The 24,023-nt window shown below is 42.4% G+C and overlaps 1 protein-coding gene across 1 annotated transcript in view; it reads right to left on the reverse strand.

The window, feature by feature from the left end:
- Positions 1 to 2,264: 2,264 nt before the first annotated feature.
- The window catches only part of ifi30 (IFI30 lysosomal thiol reductase), a 30,909-nt gene continuing 9,150 nt past the window's right edge, over positions 2,265 to 24,023 (reverse strand). The window contains exons 2-7 of the mRNA XM_039766599.1: positions 14,502 to 14,684; positions 12,095 to 12,169; positions 11,828 to 11,923; positions 11,001 to 11,153; positions 5,288 to 5,356; positions 2,265 to 2,581 (exon numbers count right to left, since the gene is read on the reverse strand). Coding sequence (XP_039622533.1) covers positions 2,519 to 2,581; positions 5,288 to 5,356; positions 11,001 to 11,153; positions 11,828 to 11,923; positions 12,095 to 12,169; positions 14,502 to 14,684 — 639 coding nt within the window. The 3' untranslated portion in view covers positions 2,265 to 2,518. The remainder of the gene's footprint in view (positions 2,582 to 5,287; positions 5,357 to 11,000; positions 11,154 to 11,827; positions 11,924 to 12,094; positions 12,170 to 14,501; positions 14,685 to 24,023) is intronic.

The raw sequence follows: 24,023 nt of genomic DNA on the forward strand, positions 1-24,023 counted from the left end.
TTTGCAGATCCTACGAGATCAGTGTGCGCTCTTCGATGTTTGATGAATGGTTCGATGTGGTGAAGCAAAATGGCGACACACAGATGTATTCATGGTGCTTTTATATTCAAGCGTCGCATATTCCAGATCGTAATGACACGATACGTTTTAAACGTCTCACTTACCGTTTTCTGTGCCGTCTTTTTTCTAGGGCTTTTCTAGGGTGACACGGTGGCGGAGTGTTAGCACTGCTGTCTCACAGGGAGTCACGTCGCCGATATTCCCTGCCTGGAGTTTACATGTAGTTTTCCTTCTGGGTTTCCACAGCGTACTCCGGTTTCCTTCCAAAGATATGCAGATTTGGTTACACTAAAATGACGCTAATGTATGTGTGTGCTTGTGTTCACCTTGCGATGAGCTGATGCCTCGCCCAAGGATTGTTTCTGCCTCATGCCCAATGCTAGCTGAAATGGACACATCCCTGGACTGATGAATTTAATCATTAAACATTCTTTTCAGAGATGTTGCGTTAAGGCGTCATCGGAATTTAATGGGTGTTCCAGGCAATTCACAACTCAGCGATGCCGAACCTGTTCTCACAGTGATAATATCTCACACTGCCACCTGGTGGATTCCTCTTAGATTTATGTAAAGTACGCGCACAAGTATAAACAGTACAACGCTTGCGTAGCAGGAGCATCCGCTGCAGCATGCGTCGCGTCACATGAAGTATAACCCCGACCTTAAGTGCCAGCTTAAGTGAAAAATTAAGAAAAATGAACTAAGTCATTGCAACACAACGCAAAAAGATGCTGACGAAAGAAGAGAAGAAGCGGGCCGCTAGAGTGGAGAAAACAAGAGCTACTCAGGAAGAAGCAAGTGCATCATATGAATGTAAAATTTTCCTTTTAAAAAAAATGGATCAAGTAAAAGTTGTGGGAAAGTAAAAACATTTACAAATTAAGTCTGTTTGTAAACCATCTCTAACCTGTTGTGATTCTGTATTTAAATGTAGTGAAAAAGGTCTTGCTATTCCACTCTGGGGCTATATTTTAGAAGAATGGTTAAAAAATAAAACATGTCCATTATTTGTTGAAAACATCCGAGCCTTTCTCAACCATTTTTAGCAATAAAACATCATCAAATTAGCAGCGAAAAAGCCCAGACACATCCCCTTGGTGACACCCCATCACACTTTATGCTGTCTCGCCATCTGCCATGTTAGCACTTGTGATCGTTTACTGCCCCCCTAGAGCTGATTTCCGTGTTGGTCGTCTGCTTTTGCAACATATGTTTGACCACAGTTTTGCAGATGTCCACCCACACTCCTATCCACCTTCTAAACCCTGTCTTTCTTAAGCACTGAATATTGTACTGTCAAGAATAGGGGCAAGTCAGAAAGTCATGCCACCTGCTCAGATAACTCTAGGCTGGTTTAGAAATGTCCAGTATGCTGTCTCTGCACAGTAACTCTGGTTCATGTCAGTTTCCTTTAGCTTCCCCCAAAATTCTAAGTCCAGATGTAGGCCTCACCTGAACATTTTTGTTCATTCCATTTGTAAGCCCTTTTTTAATTACAGGGCCATCTCTTAGGCCCCGGGCCTGTCCTGATGGTTCCCGACTTGTGTCCAAAGCTAAGCCTGGCCAGGAAGCCATTCTGAATTATAGCTTGGTCACTCCTGAACTAGCAAGTTTATGTTAGTTTAACCTATTAATTGTATCTTTCCAATAGAAAGAAGTGGTGGCAGTAGCTTGAGAATATTTAGATACCAAATGGGGAAATGAATACAACTACCGGTAAGTTGCCTACTGACATCAGAACATCAATAAGTTATACATTCTTCATGCACAATTTTGTGTAAAGAGGCTGTTGGTCTTTCTCAATACTTTAACTCTCAAAAGTATGTATGGCAAGAGCTTTACAAAAAAAAAAAAATACTTGACAAGCAATGCATTTCAAAAGACACCTAATTCAAATAGACTTGTATTTAGAGTTTTCAGTGGATTCCACCTACAGACACCTAATACATAGTGGGCAGCCCAACCAGAGGTCCTATTAAAGTATAGTATTTTCATTCATTCATTCATTATCTGAACTCCTGTGTTCTCATCCAGTGTCCCAGGGAGGTGGAGCCAATCATGGCAGCAATGGCCAAAAGGTATGAACTGAGCCCAAATCAAATGGCATTTACAGCAGACAGCTTCACAGCAGATTAATCCTACCCCATGTCTCCCCACTGTTTTTATTAAAGTAGTCCACCCACAATACTTAAGAAAAACTTTGATTAAAAAAAATCATAGGCAGAATTTATTGTCATTGGTAAATTCATTACAGTTGGCAAAAGTAAACACCTGAAAGGTTTATCAATTAATTTGATGCCACAGGCAAGTGGCGATGGTTTTGTCCTAAACTCTTAGTAGTGTCCAGTTGCAGAGCAGAATTCATTTAAAAAAATGACCATTGTCTTTATGATTCATTAAACAAGGTGGTGTTAAATGGTGGAGCTTTCTGTTAATTAATACATCTTGGAAAGGAACTTCAACTAAGACAGTAATTTTTGTGATGGACTGCGGATCCTCCACACTCGGCTGGCTTTGGCCCCTGAAGGAAAAAATAAGTGAAGGATGTGTTAGGAAAATCTTTTGAAATACTGCTCACCAAAAGTTAGTCTTCCTAGATGAGATATAGTGCCTTTCTCACAGAGTGCTACCACAAAGCTATGACTGCTGCTAGTGCCTTTCCTACAGAGTACTGCCAAAATGTTCTGATTGTACACATTAAACTTTCCTTGTAGAATACAGCCAGAAAGCCATGATGCTATATTGTGCATTTCCATGTTGAAATGTGCCATATAAATGTATTTTATATAGTGTGTTTCCTGTAGAGCACCATCAAAAAGCTATAATTGTATGTAATTACTTTACGACTGAAAATACACCAATTGTATATTGCTGCCATTTAGAGTTCCTCTTAAGTCTTGTGTTTTTGTGATTATTTGGATCACATTATCATGTTGGCACGTGTGTGTTCTAAGAGTGTCATTTAGCATGTGTGGTGGTGAATTACTTAATGGCTCAGTGACACTATCAGGGCTCTAGGGCAAGGGGGTTCCCAAAGGACCACTTTGGAAGGAGTGGCGTAGAACTAAAATACCTTTTATATCTGCAGGAAAGTCAGACGGGGTGCTGTGTGGTCAATGTCTCAGAGCCAAGATGATTAGGTTAGCTTGTGGACCTCCAAGCACACGCTCATGGACCACCAATGATCCATGGACATCTTTTTGACAAACACTGTTCTAGAGTAAGGCTCCCCCAAAGATACAGTAACCTCATCCAATAATGGGTGTTCTTTAACAAGGAGGTTCTACTTCAACACCTATTTTCAAACACAAACCGTGAAGACATAGGACAGAAAAAGCAAGAGAGTGCTATGCTAGGTGTAATATCAGGTGTAATCCCACCATTTCAGAGAGGACTGTCAGTGTCTGGACTGAGGATCCATGTAGGGCCAGCACTCAGACCATCGGAAATGCTGCATGGACCAGGAAACTGGCAGAAGTGTGCTTCTGAACTCTGAACCTGCACATACTGTATCGTCTTTCCATTAACAACTGTTAGCTTAACATAGTGTTATTGTACATTGTCAATTTTCAACCAAAATCCCACTTTGGGTTATTTGTATTTACTTTAACATTTGATAAAATTATTTAGAATTATTTTTTTTGGTGAGTTTTTCATCCTGCTCTTCAGACACTTATAAGTTACTTAGAGCGTGAGCTCCTCTCCACGTTCTGTTACCGTTTGTCTAACTGACCTGTTATGATCTGTATGTAAGTTCAGCCTGTCTGTTATAACCCGTCTTCCTCCTTCCTTTCTTTTCTTTTTCCTGTGCATACAGCTGTCATGAGATACAATAGCCTCACTGCTTTTCATTGTATTTTTTGGTGTCATCATGTACAGGTCCATGTTCTCTTGAACCCATCAAATTAGCAGTGACATTTACTGAGGCTGTAGGGGCATCTCAGATTTTGGTTCTTTTTAGAGCTCTCTTGTATTAAGCTGTCATTTAAGTGGTTATTTAATCTTTGTGGATTTCACTCTGGTCATTTGCTTTCTTTCTACTTCATCGGTAGACGGGTCAAAGGTGTGCACGATTAACAAATAACAGGAGTGTGGCCTACAAAGAGGCTGTACCCCACATATAAAAGCAGTGTGCCCCACCAACATCTCTGGGAAGAAGAAGAAGAGGACTCATTGGGCCCAGAGGCATTACATGAGAAGATGGGGAGTATCACACAGCTCTTGGACTGTATTCTTCAGTTTTTCATAAAGTACCTATGATCTGTCCATGGAATAGCAGTATCTTTACATATAATACGCTACTGTGGCTGTCCAGGATTTTAAATCACCTGTAGCTCGCAAACCATATGATCTATTGCCCTGAAATTTGGTACACATATACTACGTGACATCTACTATCCGCTTTCGGGGTGATGATTAACCTCCAAGGTTATTCCTCTTTTTATTTTCAACTCTCGGAAGTGGCCAGAAGGGTGGCCGTGCAGTGCATGCGTATCGGCGCTGTTCTCATTCCCTACCACCTTCACCGTCACTTCCCCTACCTCTTCATATCTTAAATAATTCTTGAGACAGATTGAACACTTAAGTGCCAGCTTAAGTGAAAAATTTAAGAAAACGTACTAAGTAATTGCAACACAAACACTGACTTAATCAGTTTTAACGCAAAAAGATGCAGACGAAAGAAGAGAAGAAGCGGGCCGCTAAGGTGGAGGAAAGAGGAGCTGCTCAGGAAGCAGCAAGCGCATCAACATCTGAGCAAACGAATGATAAACAGAGACAGAAAGAGGATGAAAACTACACTCAAGTGTATTCACTACACGTTATCGTGTGCAGTACGCCATTACTGGTATACAATTCACACATCTGATATCCACTTCTCTGTCAATTGTATCATTTTTGATAAACATAAACTTCAACTAGCCACTGCATGTCACACTGGAATGCATCTGGGTGAGATTTCAGCTGCTGAATGTTATTATTACAGCAGATAATAATTGTTCATTTTATTAGACGCCATTGTTTTCAGCACATTTTGGCTGTAGGTCACATATGGCTAAACCAGTTGATATTTTTTAGTGTTCCCCTAGAATTTCTCAACTTAACCCTACAGCTTCCAGTGCTCTCTTTTTAGTTCAAACTCTCCTGTTGTGGCCCCCCTGAACTCCACATCTACATTGCTTTCTTTGTATCACTCTGATAAAGAGATCCGAGATCCATAAATACTCACCTTATAGGTTTTGCAGACCAAAGTATGAAGTGAATTCATGGCTTCCTGTTGTAACTCCTCTGTGTGCTCCTGATGCAATAAGAATAAAGACAATCAAATGATGCCCTGTCTCCTGAACATTTAATCACAAGCAAACACTGTCATCTAAGAAATAAATCTTAAAAACAAACACTCACTTTTTATAAGTAATAGTTAAATACGTCTTGATTTCTTCACTTTCAGAGCCTGCCTATTCTGTTACAGGTTCATTTGCTTATTTTGGCAATTCAGAGACTGACCCTGGACACACCGTTAGTCCATCAAAATGGCAAGCAATCCAACCTACTTATCTTTGGGATGTCAGAGGGCAAACTCTGTAGACTTGGAGACACAGAGAGAACATGAATGCCACACACAAACAGTGACTTGGCCAAGATTTGAACCTCAGCCAGGACCGGTTCTACCTAGCCAAATTAGGGTGGGTGGATGTTTTTAAGCAATACACACCTATGAACATCCAGACTCAATATGACTGTCTATTTGTATTGCTTTATATTATTTTCGCATACTAGTGATGACCCTACACAATCCAAAGATGGCATGAACAACACCACCAATGATAATGATAAATAATAATAATCCTCAAACTGTGGCACAGAAGACACAGGCTTGACAAAACACCATTCAATTAAACAATCAAATTGCAGCTCTTCAACAGATTGCTTAAGGCTGATTTAATTCAAACTGAAAAGATCTTCCAAATGGGCTAACATTAAAACTTGGCAGATATTGCTCTCTGTTGTTCCCTACCATCTATGTGATTTGTTCTTGGCATTCTAAAACCAGCTCCCCACAGCCCACTTCTTGCAGGAATAAAGGTTGTGGACTGATTGGATAGTTAAATTGCATTATTTACATACACAAGGATACAGTAAAAATTCCTGTCTTAAGATTCTTCAGTTTCATTGAATTTACATCTGTAAATGTATTTTATTAATTTGAATGACATTTTATATATATATATACACATACGAGGTGTGATCAAAAAGTGCGGTGAATGTTGATGCAGAGCACCATCCAAGAGCAATGCAAAACAATTCAATGAAGGTTCTGACACGTCCATCCTAGAGCCGAGTTTGTGACAAGTTTTAACTTGTTTGATACGGTCAATCGTTTGTGAGCCACTGTTACGTTCAAGTATGTTTTTCAAGTTTGTCATTAATGATGGGTATCGAGCAACACATTAACATGAAATTTTGTTTCAAATTGCAAAAAGCTCAGGTAACCAATCAGATGTTAAAATCACTTTATGATGACACTGCACCGACAATTAACTGTTTACAAGTGGTTTGGTCGATTTTGTAATGGATCTGACTGGCTGAAGACGAGAAAAGATCAGGACGTCCTTCAACATCAATAACCGAGGGAAAAGTCGAAAAGGTTTCATTCCTCATCATGACAACACTCTTGTCACACATCCCTCCTAGTACGACAATTTCTGTTAAATAAAAACATTACGCTGCGTCTACATCCACCTTATTCGCCTGATCTGGCACCATGCAACTTCTGGCTGTTCTCTAAATTGAAAATCATCGTGAAAGGCAAACGATTTCAATCCATTGAGGATATCCAGGCAGACAGCCCAACTAAAGAAACTTCCAGATCTGCTTCGCAAAGTGGCAGGAGCGTTGGGATAAGTGCATTTGAAATGCAGGAGAGTATTTTGAGGGTGACTAGTAGTTGTAAATCTTTCACTGCAATAAACGTTTCTTGTTTAAAGCATTCACTGTATTTATATTGATATATATATATATATATATATATGAGAGAGAGAGAGAGAGTTCTGTCTGCCTTGGTAAGACATCTATAGGACACAATGTAATCATTTAAGTGGAAATATAATTATGTGAAAAAAAAATCTTTTTTCTATACAAAAGCCATAAAAGCAAGAAATAAACAAATTAAGTTTGCTATTACCTCAATATCTACTTGTTTTCTAAAATGGCACCCCTCAAGAGCTTATTATTCTTAGACTTGTATTCTCAAATTTGGTATCCAAACCATCAATATTTCGCTGTCCCCAGTTCGGTCTCCTCTCTCGTGTATCCAGGTTTCTATGTGTGGATCCAGCAGTGATGATTCCACTCAAAGCAAAAGGAATGGCAGGCACCATTTACATCTTTGTCTAAATGCTAGAGCCAGTTCTGACCACAACTAAAGAGCAAAACCAATATGTCCATGGCCTGTCTACAGTTATAAATAATAAACCTGAACTTGGTTAAGAAGGTTTTAAAATGGAAGGCTGGACTATATTAACTAATAATTTGCTTATGTTGGCAGACCGTAAACAGATTAGCATTTTGATTCTGTTAGACAGCATTTGATACTGTCAAGCATGATTTCTACTCTCCAGACTGGAGAACATGCTGCTTATCTCTGGCACTGCCCTCCAGTAGTTCTGGCAACAGCAGGTTCAGTTCAGTCTCTGTCCTCAGCCCTCTGCTCTTCTGTGTCTGCATGCTTCTCCTTGGCCATATCATTTGTAGCTTTAGACTGGGTTATTATTTTTATGCAGAGGATGCTCAGATCTATGTCAATATTAAAAGTGAAAATTTATCAGAGCTTTCTCAGCTTACAACTTACCTCAATGAAATTAAAACCTGGAAGGAACAGAACTCTTTAAACTAACAATTGGCACTAAAGCTCAGCTTAAGAAAATGAGCTGCTTTTCAATCATCCTTGGCAATTCATAAGACCTTCATCTTCTGCAGCAAATTTTGATGTCATTTTTGATTCCTCTCTTCCTTTTTCTTCACATTAAGAAAGTTTTTTTTTCTGTATAACATATCATGTGTTTGCTCATTCTTCTCCTTTTCTAATGCTGAGAAACTTGTCCATGCTTTTATCACATCCCACATCAACAACTGAAACTCCCTACTGGCAGGTACCCCTTCTTGTCGCAGCTCCAGTGGAGTTCAACACACTGCAGCAAGGGTCCTTACGCAGAGGAGACAATGCAACACTTATAGAGCGGAATATAAAATTCTATTAACCTATAACAAACGGCCTTGTACTGTATTGCATCAGTAACCACCTCCATCACTACACTCCCTTTCACCCCCAATGACCGCCCGCTGTGGTAACTTTGTTCTGCCCCAAACCAGCCTGTGCTTTTTGGGTGACAGGGCCTTCAGCTTTATTGCACCCAGACTTTGGAATGTCATCCCTAAATTAATGAGATCAGCTAACTTGATATATTCTTAGAAGAAACAACTTCAAACACTTTTGTTCAGGAAGGCACTTAACTTACCCTGATACTCTAACTCTTCTTTTGGTGTCTGGAGTCGTGGACAGGGGTTCAAGGGAGCGATAGCGCCCCCTATCTGTCACGATAGGTATTATTTGTACCCAAAGTTGTATGTGCACTGTTGTTCATTTTGAATTTGGGTGAAGTACTTTGAGCTTGGGAATAGTGATAAATAAATAAAATGTATTATTATTATTATTATTAATAGCAGCGGCTGGTTAACTTTGACAGGTGCACCATAGAGTCCGTCATCACATACTACATTACAGTGTGGTATTCTGGCTGCATCTCTCAGGACACAAAGGCCCGACATCGTATCATTAAAACGGCTCAAACAATCACTGGCACTCAGCTACCTTCCCTGGTAGATATCTTCACTAGCCGCCGCAGCAGAAAAGCAAAGAACATTTGTTGAGATCCAACACACCCCGGCCATAGCATGTTTACACCTCTGTCTCTTTGGCAGGCACTTCAGAGCCCTGCATGCCTGCACCACCAGGCTAAAGAACAGCTTTTACCCCAAAAGCAATCAGCCTATTAAATGCACAGCAATCAATGCACCTTCCAGTAACAGAGACTTCTGCATCAACCACACATAGTCACACACTTATACATTACCCATGTGGAACTCATGACCATTGCATTGACTGCACTTCTCACTGTGACTTCATTTATGATTTCTCTATTTATGCTTAAATATTTACCTTTACTTTTACTCTGTGTATATTTGAAACTGTTAATAGTACAGTAACTGTGCTTCTAATTTTCACTTTTAAATTTGTGCTTCTTGTAGTTTAATGTCTACTCTTTAATATCTTACTCTTATCTAAGGCATCTATAGGCCTACTCCAAATGATATTTTTATTATATTGTTCATTGACAATAAAGGTATCTTACATCTTCTTCTTATTATTATTATTATTACTAGCTGTGTAAAGCATGGGGTCCTAGAGACTACTGAAATCATCAGAAAAAAAATTAAAACGCAGAGATGCCAGGTAATTGAAAGGAACTACTCTGGGCATCTTCTTCTGGGAGGATTTGTTTTGCCGACGTGCTCGCATTGTTTGTGCATTAGCGGCTAAGCAACTATCTTTCTTTGGAGGTTTAATTTTGCTGATGTGCTCACCTCACTTGTGTTATTAGCAGCTAAGAGAGTTGTCTGTTTCCTCGGAGGTGGAGCCCTTACCCTGACTCCACTACTCACTTCCAGGATGGACAGACACACACACAACATTATTATTATTATTATTAACAACAACAACATTTATTTCTAGAGCACATTTTCATACAAATAATGTAGCTCAAAGTGCTTTACATGATGAAGAGAAAAAAGACAAAGTAAGGATTAAAATAAGACATTAATTAACATAGAATAAGAGTAAGGTCTGATGGTGTCTTGAATCATGAGGACCTTTAAGAGACTAGTATTGGACTTAAGAGTCCTCATGTGGTAGGCAGATTGCAGTGGGTCCTGGTGGTCTATCAGTCAGATATTTTAGTTAAGGGTACAATGATCTGTCTGCTCCACAAGGCTCACTGTTACCTGAACAAAGCTGGCAGCACTGTGTGAACTGTGTGTTTTTTTTTTTTTTTAATCCTCCAGCACCTTCACCATCCAGCCATCCCAGTTAAGGGGTAAGCTCAAGAGATATGCAAGTGAATGAGCCTGTGGTGTCCTGGATAACGGACTATCCTTTAGGCAGAAAGCATGGACCCTGTGATCATCAGAGGTGATTATTATTATTATTATTATTATTAGTAGTAGTAGTAGTAGTAGTAGTAGTAGTAGTAGTAGTGGTGGTGGTGGTGGTATTATATTTAAAAAGCAAACAGATAACTAGTGGATTTTTTGGCTCACTAATCACATTATCCACTTTGGCAATCTAGCCAGGTTTGAGTGGGCTATGAAGATGAAATGTCTTGAATACTTTATATAAGGTCTCCAATTATCTTTTACTTATATTTCTGTCTTATGCAAGCCCATACTGGTTTATTTTTGGTATTTATTCCTTATTATTTTTATATAATTTAATTTCTTGTTTTTCTTTTCGACATTTTGATGATCTACATCATTTGTATGAAAATCTGCTATAGAAAGAAGTTACTGTTGTTGTTACTCATGAATGGGCAAGAAAACACATCAAACACTAACGTGAATATGGAATACAAAAATGAAGGACATAGAAGTGGATGAGGTGACAACACAAAGGGACATTGCAGATTTCCAGACCGATGAGTTTAAAGAAGGAAGCTGACATTTAGTGTCTAAACTGGCGCTGATCTCTCAACCTGACCAGTTTTTAACTGTAAGTGTTTCTAAAAGGTTCTTTATAAAGCCATAAAGTGCAAGTAGATGTTATCTTTTAAGGTGTAATATGATTTTTCTGCGAGTTTCCCTTCTGTTTCGAAGCAGAGTTCACTTACCCCATTGATCGTTACCCAGGGCACATATTCATGTGGTGGTTTGAGGGCATCAGTCATCAGCGCATTAGCATGCATCAGCTTGTTACCCTGGTCACCCTTCACGCAGTTCATTATGGTATCCCACTGGACATCAGGCTGGTACAGCTTCAGACACTGAAATGACCCAAAAGAAAGAGCAACCATTTGGTACTGAGAGGCAGCCATCTTAGACTTAAAGTGAAGAGATTTGAAACTGGCCAATAATAGTTAACATTTGCTGTTATGTGTCTGTGGTACTTAGAAATTCTTACTTGCAGGTCTCCCAGAGACTATTGACAATAGTACAGTACCAACAACACACCATGAGCACACACAGTGAATACAACATCAGGCAGCCTGCTCCTCATCAATAGACTCCAATCAGAACTTGTGAGGCGCAGGCGTTTGCAGCCCACATGGCTGTATCTGGTAATTGAGAAATTAGGGATGTTGGGAATGAAGGAACACTTGAGTACAGCTTAGGGAGGAATTGGAGGAGCAGGAGGTGGAATGCTTCACCCATCTTTGTCCAGAGAGACGCTTACTTTGCTCCACTCTTCCACCATTTAAGATGGGCACTTGGTGGCCCAGAATGGAGAGCAACTTAAACTGATTAAGGAGGACACCAGTAGATGGCAGCACCATACACTTTTAGCTGGTGTCTTCTTAAGTTCACAGCAGATTCCTTTTGACATAATGCAAATTGTTTTCAGTCAAAAGAATTGAGTTACTTTTCACATAAATTGTAAAGATGAACAACTTATCAGATGATTTCTCCTGCTCATTCAGAAGAAATCCTGTAGGCTCACCGCTTCTGCATTGTTGACAACATCTTCAGATGATTCCATGCAAAAGATAACGGGAATATACTCGGAGGGTTGAAGCAGTACGTTCATGAGACATGTCTGCCAAGAGAAATGGGTATTAACAACCATATCAAAGTGCATAAGGACAGTAACAAAGGCGCAGACACCCAGTGGGAGGGCAGGGTGCTGGGTGCCCCGTAGTCAAGGGTGTCACCTCCTTTCCCAACCAGCTCCCAGTAACTTTCACAGCTAGGTGATGGCATGACCCACCTCAATTAGGTTTCCCAGACACTCCTGTTCTCCATGCTGACATGTGAACTGCCACTGTTTACCATCAAATTGCTCCTGAAATTAAAAGACAAAGCTTAAATATGGGAATACCAGACACAAAACACACAACACTGTCCCTCACCGAGCACACTCCCGATTTTTGAGTGTAATGATATTTACATTTTATATAAAAAGGTGGCCTTGCGCTCTACTGTGATGTATGTATAATTACAGAAGGTCTTAATTCAGCGGTGATGCTTTGACTGTTGTGTTATGAATATTATAATAATGAAACTGTTTGTGAATCTGTCCTTGTTCAAGATGACTCTCGGGACACACCTCATCTGATTCTTAACCCGCTCTATCCGCTACCGGGTAGCCAGTAGCCAAAGCCTATCCTGACAGCACTGGGTGCAAAGTAGGAAACAGCCCTGAACAGAGCGCCAGGCCATCACAGGGGCCGCTAAGGAAGCCCTCAAACTATATGAGCTGGCTAGAGAAGATTACAGGAGTGAACGTATCTGTGGACCAGTCAATCAGGGCTTGTCAGAGATGATTCGAGAAATGAAGCCATTTGTCTGCCTGCACCTTTTAGTGGTGTACGCTGGAAGGTTTCTGCATATCTCTCTTTGTATGCTTATTGGAGATAATCTACAGGATCTCTAGTCTTAGGCGACAGGACTGTGTTTGTGTGAGTCTGTTAGAAATGACCAAAGTAATGGATGTATTTATGGCGATTAACTGGATAAACAGACAGATGAGAAGTGCTACATGAAATGAAATCTGTTGTAGTATCTAAGTGGTCATGGGCAGATGGACAGATGCCGCTGTAAAAATATGCTGTCTTCATAGTTCATTGCCTCTTCAAGGATCTCTTCGTAATTATAGCGCATGCAAAAAAATATCTTTGACAAAATGGTTATGCTCACAATAATAGGAGGTGAAATGAAACTCCCCGAAAATGACTTGGCCAGACACCTGGAAAGAGTGGGCCTGCCTGTACTACATGCAAGTATGTCTTTGGTGGAAAGGCGCTATACTGAAGTGGGCCTCCTCAGTTTAGCCTCTTAATTTGTGCTTAGGCTGTTGAGACACAGGGCTTAAGATGGAAGAGGCAGAGCCACAAACACCTTGAAAAAGGGAGGCACACCCCATTACAGGACACGAGGTGGCACCTAAGAACTTCATTCATTTGACAAGCAACATAATGCCATTCAATCCCTCAGTTAAGCCCATTTTGCCGTCTCCCAGTACGTCGTCCGATGATATGTTTAAACCTGGGCAGTGCCGGAGCTTTGTTTTGTGCTTATTGACACCAGTGAAACGTCTGTGAAAAACAACATCAAAACGCAGCTCTGTAGTGTGCCTCTTCTTATTGTGCGGGCCCCTGTGTCTTGTTTGGCTCTTCTTTTGTCACAACCATCAAGATACTTCATATGATGCCTTTATCCTTGATGAGGATAAAGAGGAAGGCATATATGATGTTTAACTACTAGGGGGTGTCACCAAACCCCAAACCCCCAGCCATCAAACGGAAGCAACACGGTCCCAGGTTCAAATAAAGGTTTTTGTCTATTAAACCTTTACAAATGAACGAGATGCACTTACACGGCCACCGATAATATATTGTTCCTTTCCTTCCTTCCTTCCTTCCTTCCCTCCTTTCCTTCCTTCCACTCCTCCAGGCGAGTGTTGCCTTCTGCCTCCTGACTTTGACTTAACTGGAGGAGGCTGGATGGCTTGCTTTTATGTTGGACCCTGGAGCACATCTGGTGCCATAGCACTGAATGGTGGAAGCACTGCTGGGTCATGCAGATGCCCCACGAAAAAGGGAGCTTTTCTCTCTGCAGCGCCTTCTGGTGGCACCCAAAGACTCCAACAGGGACAACGAATCTCAAGGATGCCTGCGGGTGTCCATACTGGGTCCATGCCAGACGAGCACTGCCATCTATTGAGCTGGGGGAGAAATTATTTTGGATAGACAATCTCCCCCCCGTCAATTCACTATGGCCTCCTGGCCAGGAAAGACTCCAATGACCAGCCTGGCCGAGATGCCCGTCCATCCACTTTGGCACCTACTGATGTCAGTCAGTGTTCCTGTTCATCCTAAATCAAATGTTCTGTTTAATAAAAGCAAATCTTTTAACTTTTATATTTTTGTCAAGAAGGGGACATTTATACAGATTGGGAGCAACTCGTGTTGCAGTCATTGTAGTTTATGATCCAGGAGTCTTTCTGTATTCATTTTTTCACACACTAACACTAATTAAACTGACACTACATTTGTGTGACAGAATTCATCCTTACTGCAGCTTAGGATAACACTGCCAACCCTAGTATGACCAAAAGGCGCTATAAAAAATAAAGGGCAAAGATAAATAAATGAAAGACAGACATCATATCTCACCTTTGCATTCCCATAAGGAACCAGAGTTACGTTCATAATTTCGGAGAGCAGCAGCCAAGTGGGGAACAGCTGAAAGACCAGGAAGGCCCTGCACCCCGGGCACAGGCTCTCGTAGTACAGGCTCACGTCCACCATTGCTGCCGGCGGTTCAGTGTCATTTGAAGCTCGGCACCATTGCTCAGCCTGGAAGGAGATGGCAGAAAAAATCAAAATTGAGTGGGAGATAAAATCAAAATCAACTTTACACATGGATGTGTGGAAAGGCTTCTCAAATGACGATGATAATGCCACACTGACATTTAAGGGAACAGAGTCTTAGATATGAAAGACTTGCACACCATAGGAAAAATTAGTTTTCAACAAGGAGACCTTTTTGTTGGTTCTGTTGGCATGTGGGCACACATGAAGCCATGGAAGTTGTACCGTAGGCCAAAGGCTTCTCCAGTTCCCCTATTAATGCTCCTAATTTGATTTGTTCACTTCACGGTTGCACCTGGAAAGAGCACACACACACATTGGGCCAAATCAGAGGCACGTGCAGGCGTGCTGTTGGTGCGTACAAAGTTTCTGACATCTCCATAGAAAATCAACAAAGACACATGAAGAGTGGGCCGTTCGGAGGGCACGCAGACAGTGGTCAGGCTAAAACCTGAACCCTCCAAGCTGTGAGACAACAGAACCAAACACGGTTATCCTAACTAAAGGGTCGCGGGAGTCCGCTGGAGCCGATCCCAGCCAACACAGGGCGCAAGGCAAAAAACAAACCTTGGGTGGGGCGCCAGCCCACCGCAGGGCACACACACACACACACACACACCAAGGACAATTTTGGATCGCCAATGCACCTAACCTGCATGACTTTGGACTGTGAGAACATGCAAACTCCATGCAGGGAGGACCCGGGAAGCCAACCCAGGTCTCCTAACTGCGAGGCAGCAGTGCTACCCACTGTGCCACCCACTTCTGTTAGATCATCCATCCAAATTCATCCATCCATTTAGCACACTCAACAGAGACCAAAGCTGTGCAGAATTAAAATGATAAACTGGCGTGCGCATCCTTAGCTAATCTCATTCACTTAGAGTTTGAATATTAGCAGAGTCCATATAAGTCCATAGGAATAGTAATGAACGTGGCACAGTGGTCAGAGATGCTACTTCACTTTCCCACCGTCCTGCGTTCGATTGCCAGCCATACTGTCCCTGAATCTCTCTGTTTTCTCTGGGTACGCTGGCTATCTTGCAGACCCCAAACATGTGCAGAGCAAGTTGACGTCGTGATGAACTGGCATCCTGTCCTGGGCCAGATCACACGTGGAGCCCAAAGCTGTCGGGACAGGCTCAGGCGCTCCGCAGTACATAGCCGGCCTGCGCTTTGCCTGTATAAATACACAGCCACTATCGAGCTGTAACACTATTCACGGGTGATGACCGTGAAAGGCACTGGACTTCAACAATGGCTCTCATAAATGAAGAAACTGCAGCCCAGATCACTCAGACAGTCATTTGCTGCAGCCAGCTGATTACATTCTCATCATGTCTTGCATCAATGAAGCGGAGAAAGTGTTTTAAATAACTGACATGGAAATGACTTTTTCAAGAAGGCAATGAGTTGATGAGCTCCACTTGTACAAACAACTGAATCTCAGCATCAGGATGGAAGTGAAATGTATGCAAAAAGAGGATTTGAGAAAGGTGGCGTGGCAGCTGCAGGGGCTGTGGAAGCCTTTATCTTCATCCGATTCACAGCACCAGAATTAGCAGGGTGCTGAGTCACCGTCTTTAACGGACCACCTTGATTGCCCAGATGGCTCACTACCACCTTCAACATCCCCACGCTGACTCTGTTTTGGCCTTCATGCATTTTATTCACTACAGTGGGTGGCGAGTCTACATGTTCTGGTTACAATTAACACATAACCGTCCATTTTTCCTTTCGATATGTCCATTACAGAACTGCAGGGAGACAACCAGGCAGAACACAAACTGTGACGTGATGCCAGCGCCCAATCATGTGGACACCCACACCCATCAGAGGCCATTTTAGAGTTGCTAAAAATGAGGTCCATTATAAAGTCCTTGCGCTGATGAAATTATTAAAACTGGATGATAAAAATCAATGTGAAAAGAACATTGTGAAGCATGATTTGTTTGTTTTCAAATAGTTTAATAATACATTTGTAATAATTTATTAATTTTAATTAGTTCATTGATTTATTCATCACACTCTTTTCAGAATCACAGTAGACCAGCATCTTCAACAGAAGAGAACGAAAACTGCATCCTTTGGTTGGCCGAGCTAAACGCGGCCTTTTGGGGTCCAAAGACGACTTAGAACCCCATTACAGGAACACACAACCAAACGACATCCTTTAGATGAACTGCACACCATAATAACTAATGTGACTCGGAGGATTACTGAAAACCAACGTATACAAACCGTGATGTGATTCTGATGGTGGACATGTTGAAAATGAATCATCTCAAGAATATAATCGTAACATTATAATGAGCGCAAGTTTCACTCATTTTAGTTTGCTAAAACTGGAGGTGCGCTTTATACACAAGACATCATTTTAAAATAATAGTTTCTCTCATAAATCAACACAAATTGTCTGTTGCTATGTGCGGTGCACTGTCGGCGGGTGTTAGCCATTTCTGGTTGCAAAGTCGCGGGCAGCAAGTTGGCGGGTGAGCGGCTGCCAGTCCGTTTTCTGAAAAGCACACAAAGCAATCGCTTCACACATTAATCAACTCAAAATGTCGGTTGGTGATTCTGTAGCCACTCCCGGCGCGTCTTCACCATCCCTGACTACAACGGCAGCAGCTGCTCGGGGGCAGCGGTGGAGGTCGCACTGCAACCCAATCTGGTTTGTACCTCTTGTCATTGCAAGTGGTGGTCCTCCCAGGCAAACGTTGCCATAGGAGAATCAGCTACACAAACGCGTTCAGCACCACGATCATCTGGCGACCGATCAGTGTTAATCATTCATCAGTGCTTCATCATTGTTAACTCAACTGTTAAAATTCCCAACTTAGTTTTTAGCACCTCCATTTTCTTCTTGTTATCTTAACTGACTTCCAGTTAACAACGAGGTTCAAATGACACAACAGCCAGCATTTCACCGGCTAACCTGGTACCATTCACACCAGTGTGCGTCCATCATGAAGGATCTCATATACCGTATATACGCTCATTTACGTTCTCCCGTAGATAAGTCGGACTTGATTTTAAAGTATAATTTCTGGTATTTTAGAATGTCGGTTGTATAAATCGAGTGCGGAAAACTCACGCTATTGGTACAAGAGATTATGATATGCTAACGCCCACCTGAGAGAGTAACCACGGCGCGCACTGCCCCCTTTTTTTTTTTTTTTCCTATGTATTGTGCCTACGTGACCCCACGGTAATACCCAAACTATTATGAAGTGACGTTAGCACTGATTTGTGTTTTTTGTGTCTCACACCCTCATACACCTTTATCGTAAGAGCATCCCTCGTCTGTGATGGAGCGTTCGATCAGAAGAAAATATGGAGCTAGTTTTCAATTAAATGTCGTTGAAGTAGCAAAAGAAATTGGTAACTGCCCTGCTGCAACAAAATCTTGAGAAAGTGGTGTGAGATTGGGGGAGGTAAGAAGATGTAAAAAAAGAAAACATTTTAAGTGTCGTAATTTTGAATGGGCGTATAAGTCGGGGGGCTGATTTTATGATCGATTTTTTTCGGGTTTCAAGACCCGACTTATATGTGAGTATATACGGCAATAAAATGGAAAGAAACGAAGGAGGAGAAACAAAAAAACTGAGAATCTGTGATCTATTCTGGGCCACAAATTATTAGGACGATATCCTCTGAAAGGGAATGATCTACAATACGATAAAAATGACCTGATGTGGGACAATAAAAATCACTAACAAGCCATACGATAAATGACAAGTTCTGCTATCAGCACTGACAGGCCTAAGCACAGGCTGGAGTAAAAACCGGAGGGCACAACGGCCTCAGGGACCCCCTTGATCTAACACTTCTACAAAGAGCACACAAATGCAATTCCAAGGCCTGAGCTTCTCAGGTGCACTACAGGGTCATTGAAAAGCACGCCAAGTCACAAGAGAGATGGGCACAGCTGTCCCCCTCAGACTTATCACACCGTCACGTCAGGGTGGGATGGTGTGTTAGTGGCGCTCTGGTGGTGTCGACTCTCTGGCCACTTCTGAGTGGCTGCTTGTGTCTCCCAGGACAGACACTCGGGTTAAATAAAGGAGCTGCTACCATACACACCCACTTTCTGTATCGTGGCAAAAATCGGCTGCCATGTGAGGGTTGGGAGAATTGAGACAGTAAACAAGAAGATGAGGAACATAAAGCCACCATGACACAAAAGGCGAGAAATGACCTGCAAGAGGTGAGCTGGGTGCTCGCTTTAAGACCCCAGAGGCACCTGACGTGTGCTTCTCAGTAAACGTTGAACTCTCCTTCAATGGCACCCTTTAAATGCTCTGGCGGGTAAACTCATGAAAAAACATGGTGCTTGTACTTAAAATATGAAACATGCAAAACTGGGGGTGTATGCGAGGAAAATAAACCTCCACTGTCCCTATCAAACTTTATTTTTGCTCACATTTACGCTCCTGATGGATATCTTATGGGTATTTTTATTATTCAAAATGCAGATCAAAGTGTCTTTCATGAGGGGAAAAAATACCTTCTACTGCAAACGCATTCTAAACCGCTTATCTGGAAACCACTGCCATGGGCACAAGGTGGAAACCAACCACCTGTTCGTCGCAGGGGCACATTCACCCACTTACCTGTACCATTTTACAGTTCACTTTTAAATACAAAGTTGTCTACACAACGTACATGCAGGTAGAGGAGGTGGCAAGAACTCCTGCAGGGACTTTATCATGAGAGGCCAGTAACCACGAGAAGCACCAGGCGCTGGCGTTCATTAACCGGAGTGAGAGGCATCACCCTCCCAATAAGCTGGTATGCATTAACTGGAATGAGAGGCATCACCCTCCCAATAAGCTGGTATTCATTAACTGGAATGAGAGGCATCACCCACCCTATAAGCTGGCGTTCATTAACCAGAGTGAGAGGCATCACCCTCCCAAAAAGCTGGCATTCATTAACTGGAACGAGAGCCATCACCCACCCAATAAGCTGGCATTCATTAACTGGAACGAGAGGCATCACCTGCTGCAGTTGCTGGCACTCAGTACCCCAAATGAGAGGCCTCACCTGCCCCAAGCTCCAGTGAGCCCATCCTCTGCATGCACCTTAATAAACTAATAAAACTGGAGCAGGGTATGGCCGTCAGAGGAACAAGACATAATTTGAATATTCTACTTTAGTTTCGCTTGTGGTCGTTATGATAGAATCTCCCATAGATATTAATATGCATTAATATGGAGGCAAACATTTTAACATAACTAGGAAAATACTTCTTACCAGTTTCAGAAATCCTTACTAACTAACAAAAGGCTCTCACCCAGATGTGTAATCTGCTCTCTTCCCTTCAGCGACAGTTTCCGTGTATTTTGTGAAGTATGTTGAACTTTATAAAGCCTGTTGCCCATTTTTGGGCCTGTGTAGGTCAAAGCCTGCCTGTTGCAAGGCTCTCTTTTGGCAGGTCAGTGAAGATTCTTTCTTGGTTTGCGATTTTTTTGGAAGTCATCACCCGTTTTGCTATTTTGTGTTGCATTATTCACAACACTATGATCAATTATGGACCTACAAACAGTTGGGTGATGAGCAAAGGGAGAGTAAGAGAGTAAAGGTGAAGCACCAAGCCAAAGGTGCTCACTTGATGCCCAGAGCCAGGACTGACTAGGCGATGTCAGGTTCAAGTTGGTGTCCGTTGGCTCTTTAAATGGAGCCATTTTGAGTCCCACCAGTTTCTTCAGACATATCAGCAGATTGTCCACCTCTTATTTACATTGAGTCTGAAGTGGATGTGAACTTTACTCGGGCTCGCCAGCTCTCTCAGCCTGCCTGTTTCATCACATAGCCATGCCAGGGCAGACTGCTAATTATGGAAATCCCCCAGCAAGAGAAATGCCACCATTTCATGTTTTTATAATCTGGAACAGAAGTGATAAGGAAGACAGAATTCAATAAGTGAGCAAGACTCGGGTGACCGGACGTGCTGGGGTTTTCACTGTAAAGCATCAAAACCTTTTCTTCCTCCCTCTTGTTGTCTGTCTTTCTTATCCAGTTCACTGTTAAGGGTGCCGTGTAACATAAAGCTAAGCTAACTGATTTGTGGTCTAGGGAGTCCGTCGGCGCCATGTTCTACACTCTGAGGGGAGCGAACACCTAACCCTGATGTAGTGTTCTGCCACTGGATGGCGCCACCTTGTGCTGTGGGTAGCTTTGACAGACACACACCCTGAAGTAGTAGCCTGTAGCCTAACTACCGCCATCTTTGGCCCACTTTGACGGGAAGGGGGAAGCGCAGCGTGGGTGGATCTGGTGCCTGCTACTGATCTTTTGGTCTTTCTTTCTGAGACTTAGTGAGAAGTCAAGCAAATGACGCCTTTTATTGGCTAACTAAAGAGATTACAATATGCAAGCTTTCGAGGCAACTCAGGCCCTTCTTCATCTTGCAATCTGATCAAGGAGCTTGAGTTGCCTCATAACCTTGCATATTGTAATCTCTTTAGTTAGCCAATAAAAGGCGTCATTTGCTTGACTTCTCACTACACTCATAATGGCTAACACGGTACAACACCCTACTTTCTGAGACTTAAGATTCTAAAATGTACGTTTTGCACGGCTTGACTGTGGGATGCTTTCCTGGGTGCCCCCGAGTGGTCACAGTACACATACACTGCAACTGAAAAATGGTGCAGCTCATGCAGTGAAAATGCCTTTCATTTCAGTGAATCCTGCCAGTGAACAATTTACAAGGCGCTCATTTGGAGCCAGCGTACAATTGTTTGAAGGCTTCAACCACTGGAGCGAGAGGAATCACCTTGACTCGCTCAGGCAGCGTGCAGCTTACAATACAATTTATTTTTTGTATAGCCCAAAATCACACAAGAAGTGCCGCAATGGGCTTTAACAGGCCCTGCCTCTTGACAGCCCCCTAGCCTTGACTCTCTAAGAAGACAAAGGAAAAACTTCCAAAAAAAAAAACCTTGTAGGAAAAAAAAAAAAGAGAGACCCCCCTTTCCAGGGAGGTTGGCCGTGCAGTGGGTGTCAAACAGAAGGGAGTCAACACAATACAATACAATACACAGAACAGAACCAACCCGCTGAATCCGAACACAGGGTCACTGGAGCCAATCCCAGCCAACACAGGAACCAATCCTGGGCAGGGTGCCAACCCACCGCAGGACACACATTAGGGCCAATTTAGAATCGCCAATCCACCTAACTGGCATGTCTTTGGACTGTGGGAGGAAACCCACGCCGACACGGGGAGAACATGCAAACTCCACGCAGGAAGGACCCGGGAAGTGAACCCTGGTCTCCTAAGTGCGAGGCAGCAGCACTACCCACTGCGCCACCCTCAATGCAGCATAAAAATAAAAATTTTAGAAGTACGGAGCAGGATTTAAAACAGTAGATGATATCACATAATAAGATTTGGATACCCGTCCAGTGCTTTAACCTCGAAGCCACGCTGCCATCTCCACTTTCCTGAACTATGCCAAAGGTAAAGCTTTCTCGTTGTTTTAATTATTTTAGGTTTTCTTTTTCGGTCAATTGTGTTGGCCATGCGATGGCCTGGTTTCTGCTTTGCATGCTGGGATACGAGTGTGGCTCCATGCGACCTTGACATTACAAGTGAGGGATGGATGAAAACATTTTTAAATCAGATGTTTTTCTAATGGACAGGCACTCGATGAATATCAAACAATCACTAAAGGAGAGTTGGGGCCTGCCTGCTATTTTTTCTTCTCTTTTCTTTTCTGTAGTGCACCATTCTTTTTTTTTTTTTTAAATATGTACGCCGTTATTCTTTGAGGAAGTGGCAGTTTGGATGTGGAGTCGTAGGTCTTTTTTTTTTCCTTGTTGCACTTCCTCCTTTTCTCTTCTTCCCCTCATGTGGCAGATCATCCACCTCTGGGCTCGTCCTCTTCTTACAACTCCAAGGACACCTGCTGCTTTTAAGTGGACATTCATTTCAAAGGTTGTCTTTCCAAAACTCGCTTTCTCTGGGCAGCCCAGGGCTGCTGGATTTAGAGCACAGCCAACGAGGCTGCCAATTCCGTTTTTTGCCTTTTGCTCCCTGTGTGTCCCCGAGTGACTCGTTTCACCTGCCTGAACCCCATCTTTTAAGAAGTGCGCTCGAACCTGACTTGTTCAGTACTTGTAAAGTGGCTTAGGACAATATTCACAAGAGGACGGCGCTAGAAAAGACAGTTTGCTTGTGTTGTTCCCTCCACTCTGAATGAAACAAGGCCTGCTTGGCATGTTAGGCTGCAGCAGAGGAGTGCGGCTCTTAAACTGGGACACAACTCCCCTGTGCCCCCTAGTGGCTGAAGCAGGCACAACATGGACCTGCCTCACCTTGGCTTACAACCCCACTTTCTTCTGGAGGACTTGCTCGACACGGCTGGCAGGGGCTTCTAGCAATTTGTATTGGAGAGACAAACCTCCCACCTTCAAAGATCAAATCTATCCATTTATTCTTTAACTTCGACCAAGAGTTCCCAAACTTTTTTCGGCCGCAGACCCCTTTACCAAAAACTTTTAAAACCATCGACCCCCTAGTCATTTACTTTACTTACTCAAACTACAGGGTGCAGCAGAAATAACTCCCACATTTTGAAAAATCACTGTGGGGTCCCCAAAGCAGGTAGAGGGGTGCGGTCCGTTCCGTTAGGTACGGTACATCATAAAGTTTTCAGTCGTCACCATGCCGTGGTCGGGTGAGCATCAAGGCTTTTTCCCAAAATGGCGAATCTGTAGCTGCGACACAGAGGGTGTTTCGCACGCGGTTTGGTTTACGTTCTAATGAAAGTGTTCCAGACCGAAAGACGATTTTGCTGTTGGGTTCAAAGAGTGAGGGCAACAGGAGGTTTTCAAACATCGTCCTCGGTCCTTGGACCAACTAAAGGAGGCTATTCAAGAAGAAATTGAAGGAATTTCACCCGACATGCTAGTGAGAGTGATGGAAAACTTCCAAGAATGGCTCCAAATGTGTATCAGCCGTCAAGGCCACCATTTGGACGATAGAATTTTTAAAACTTAAATTAAAAAAACTTTTTTAGATCTACATTTGGGAAATAATGCTACGAGGTATCACCAAAAACGTTTCTTTTTTCAATCCCCCTCTGAAATGTGGGAGTTATTTCTGCCGCACTCTGTAATACATTTGTACAGTACTCGATATTAAATATTTCACTATATATGAAACTTTTCATTTTCTCACTTGTAATGTAATGATTGAAAAAGATAAAATACTACGGAATATGGCATCGTCTTGTGCAACATTTAATATCGAAACCTGCACTGACGAAAATTAAAGCAAAAAAATACGAGCAGAGTTTTTTTGCATTTTTGACA

This window comes from Polypterus senegalus, chromosome 10 (genome assembly GCF_016835505.1).
Source record: "Polypterus senegalus isolate Bchr_013 chromosome 10, ASM1683550v1, whole genome shotgun sequence".
In the NCBI taxonomy this organism is placed as follows: domain Eukaryota; kingdom Metazoa; phylum Chordata; class Cladistia; order Polypteriformes; family Polypteridae; genus Polypterus; species Polypterus senegalus.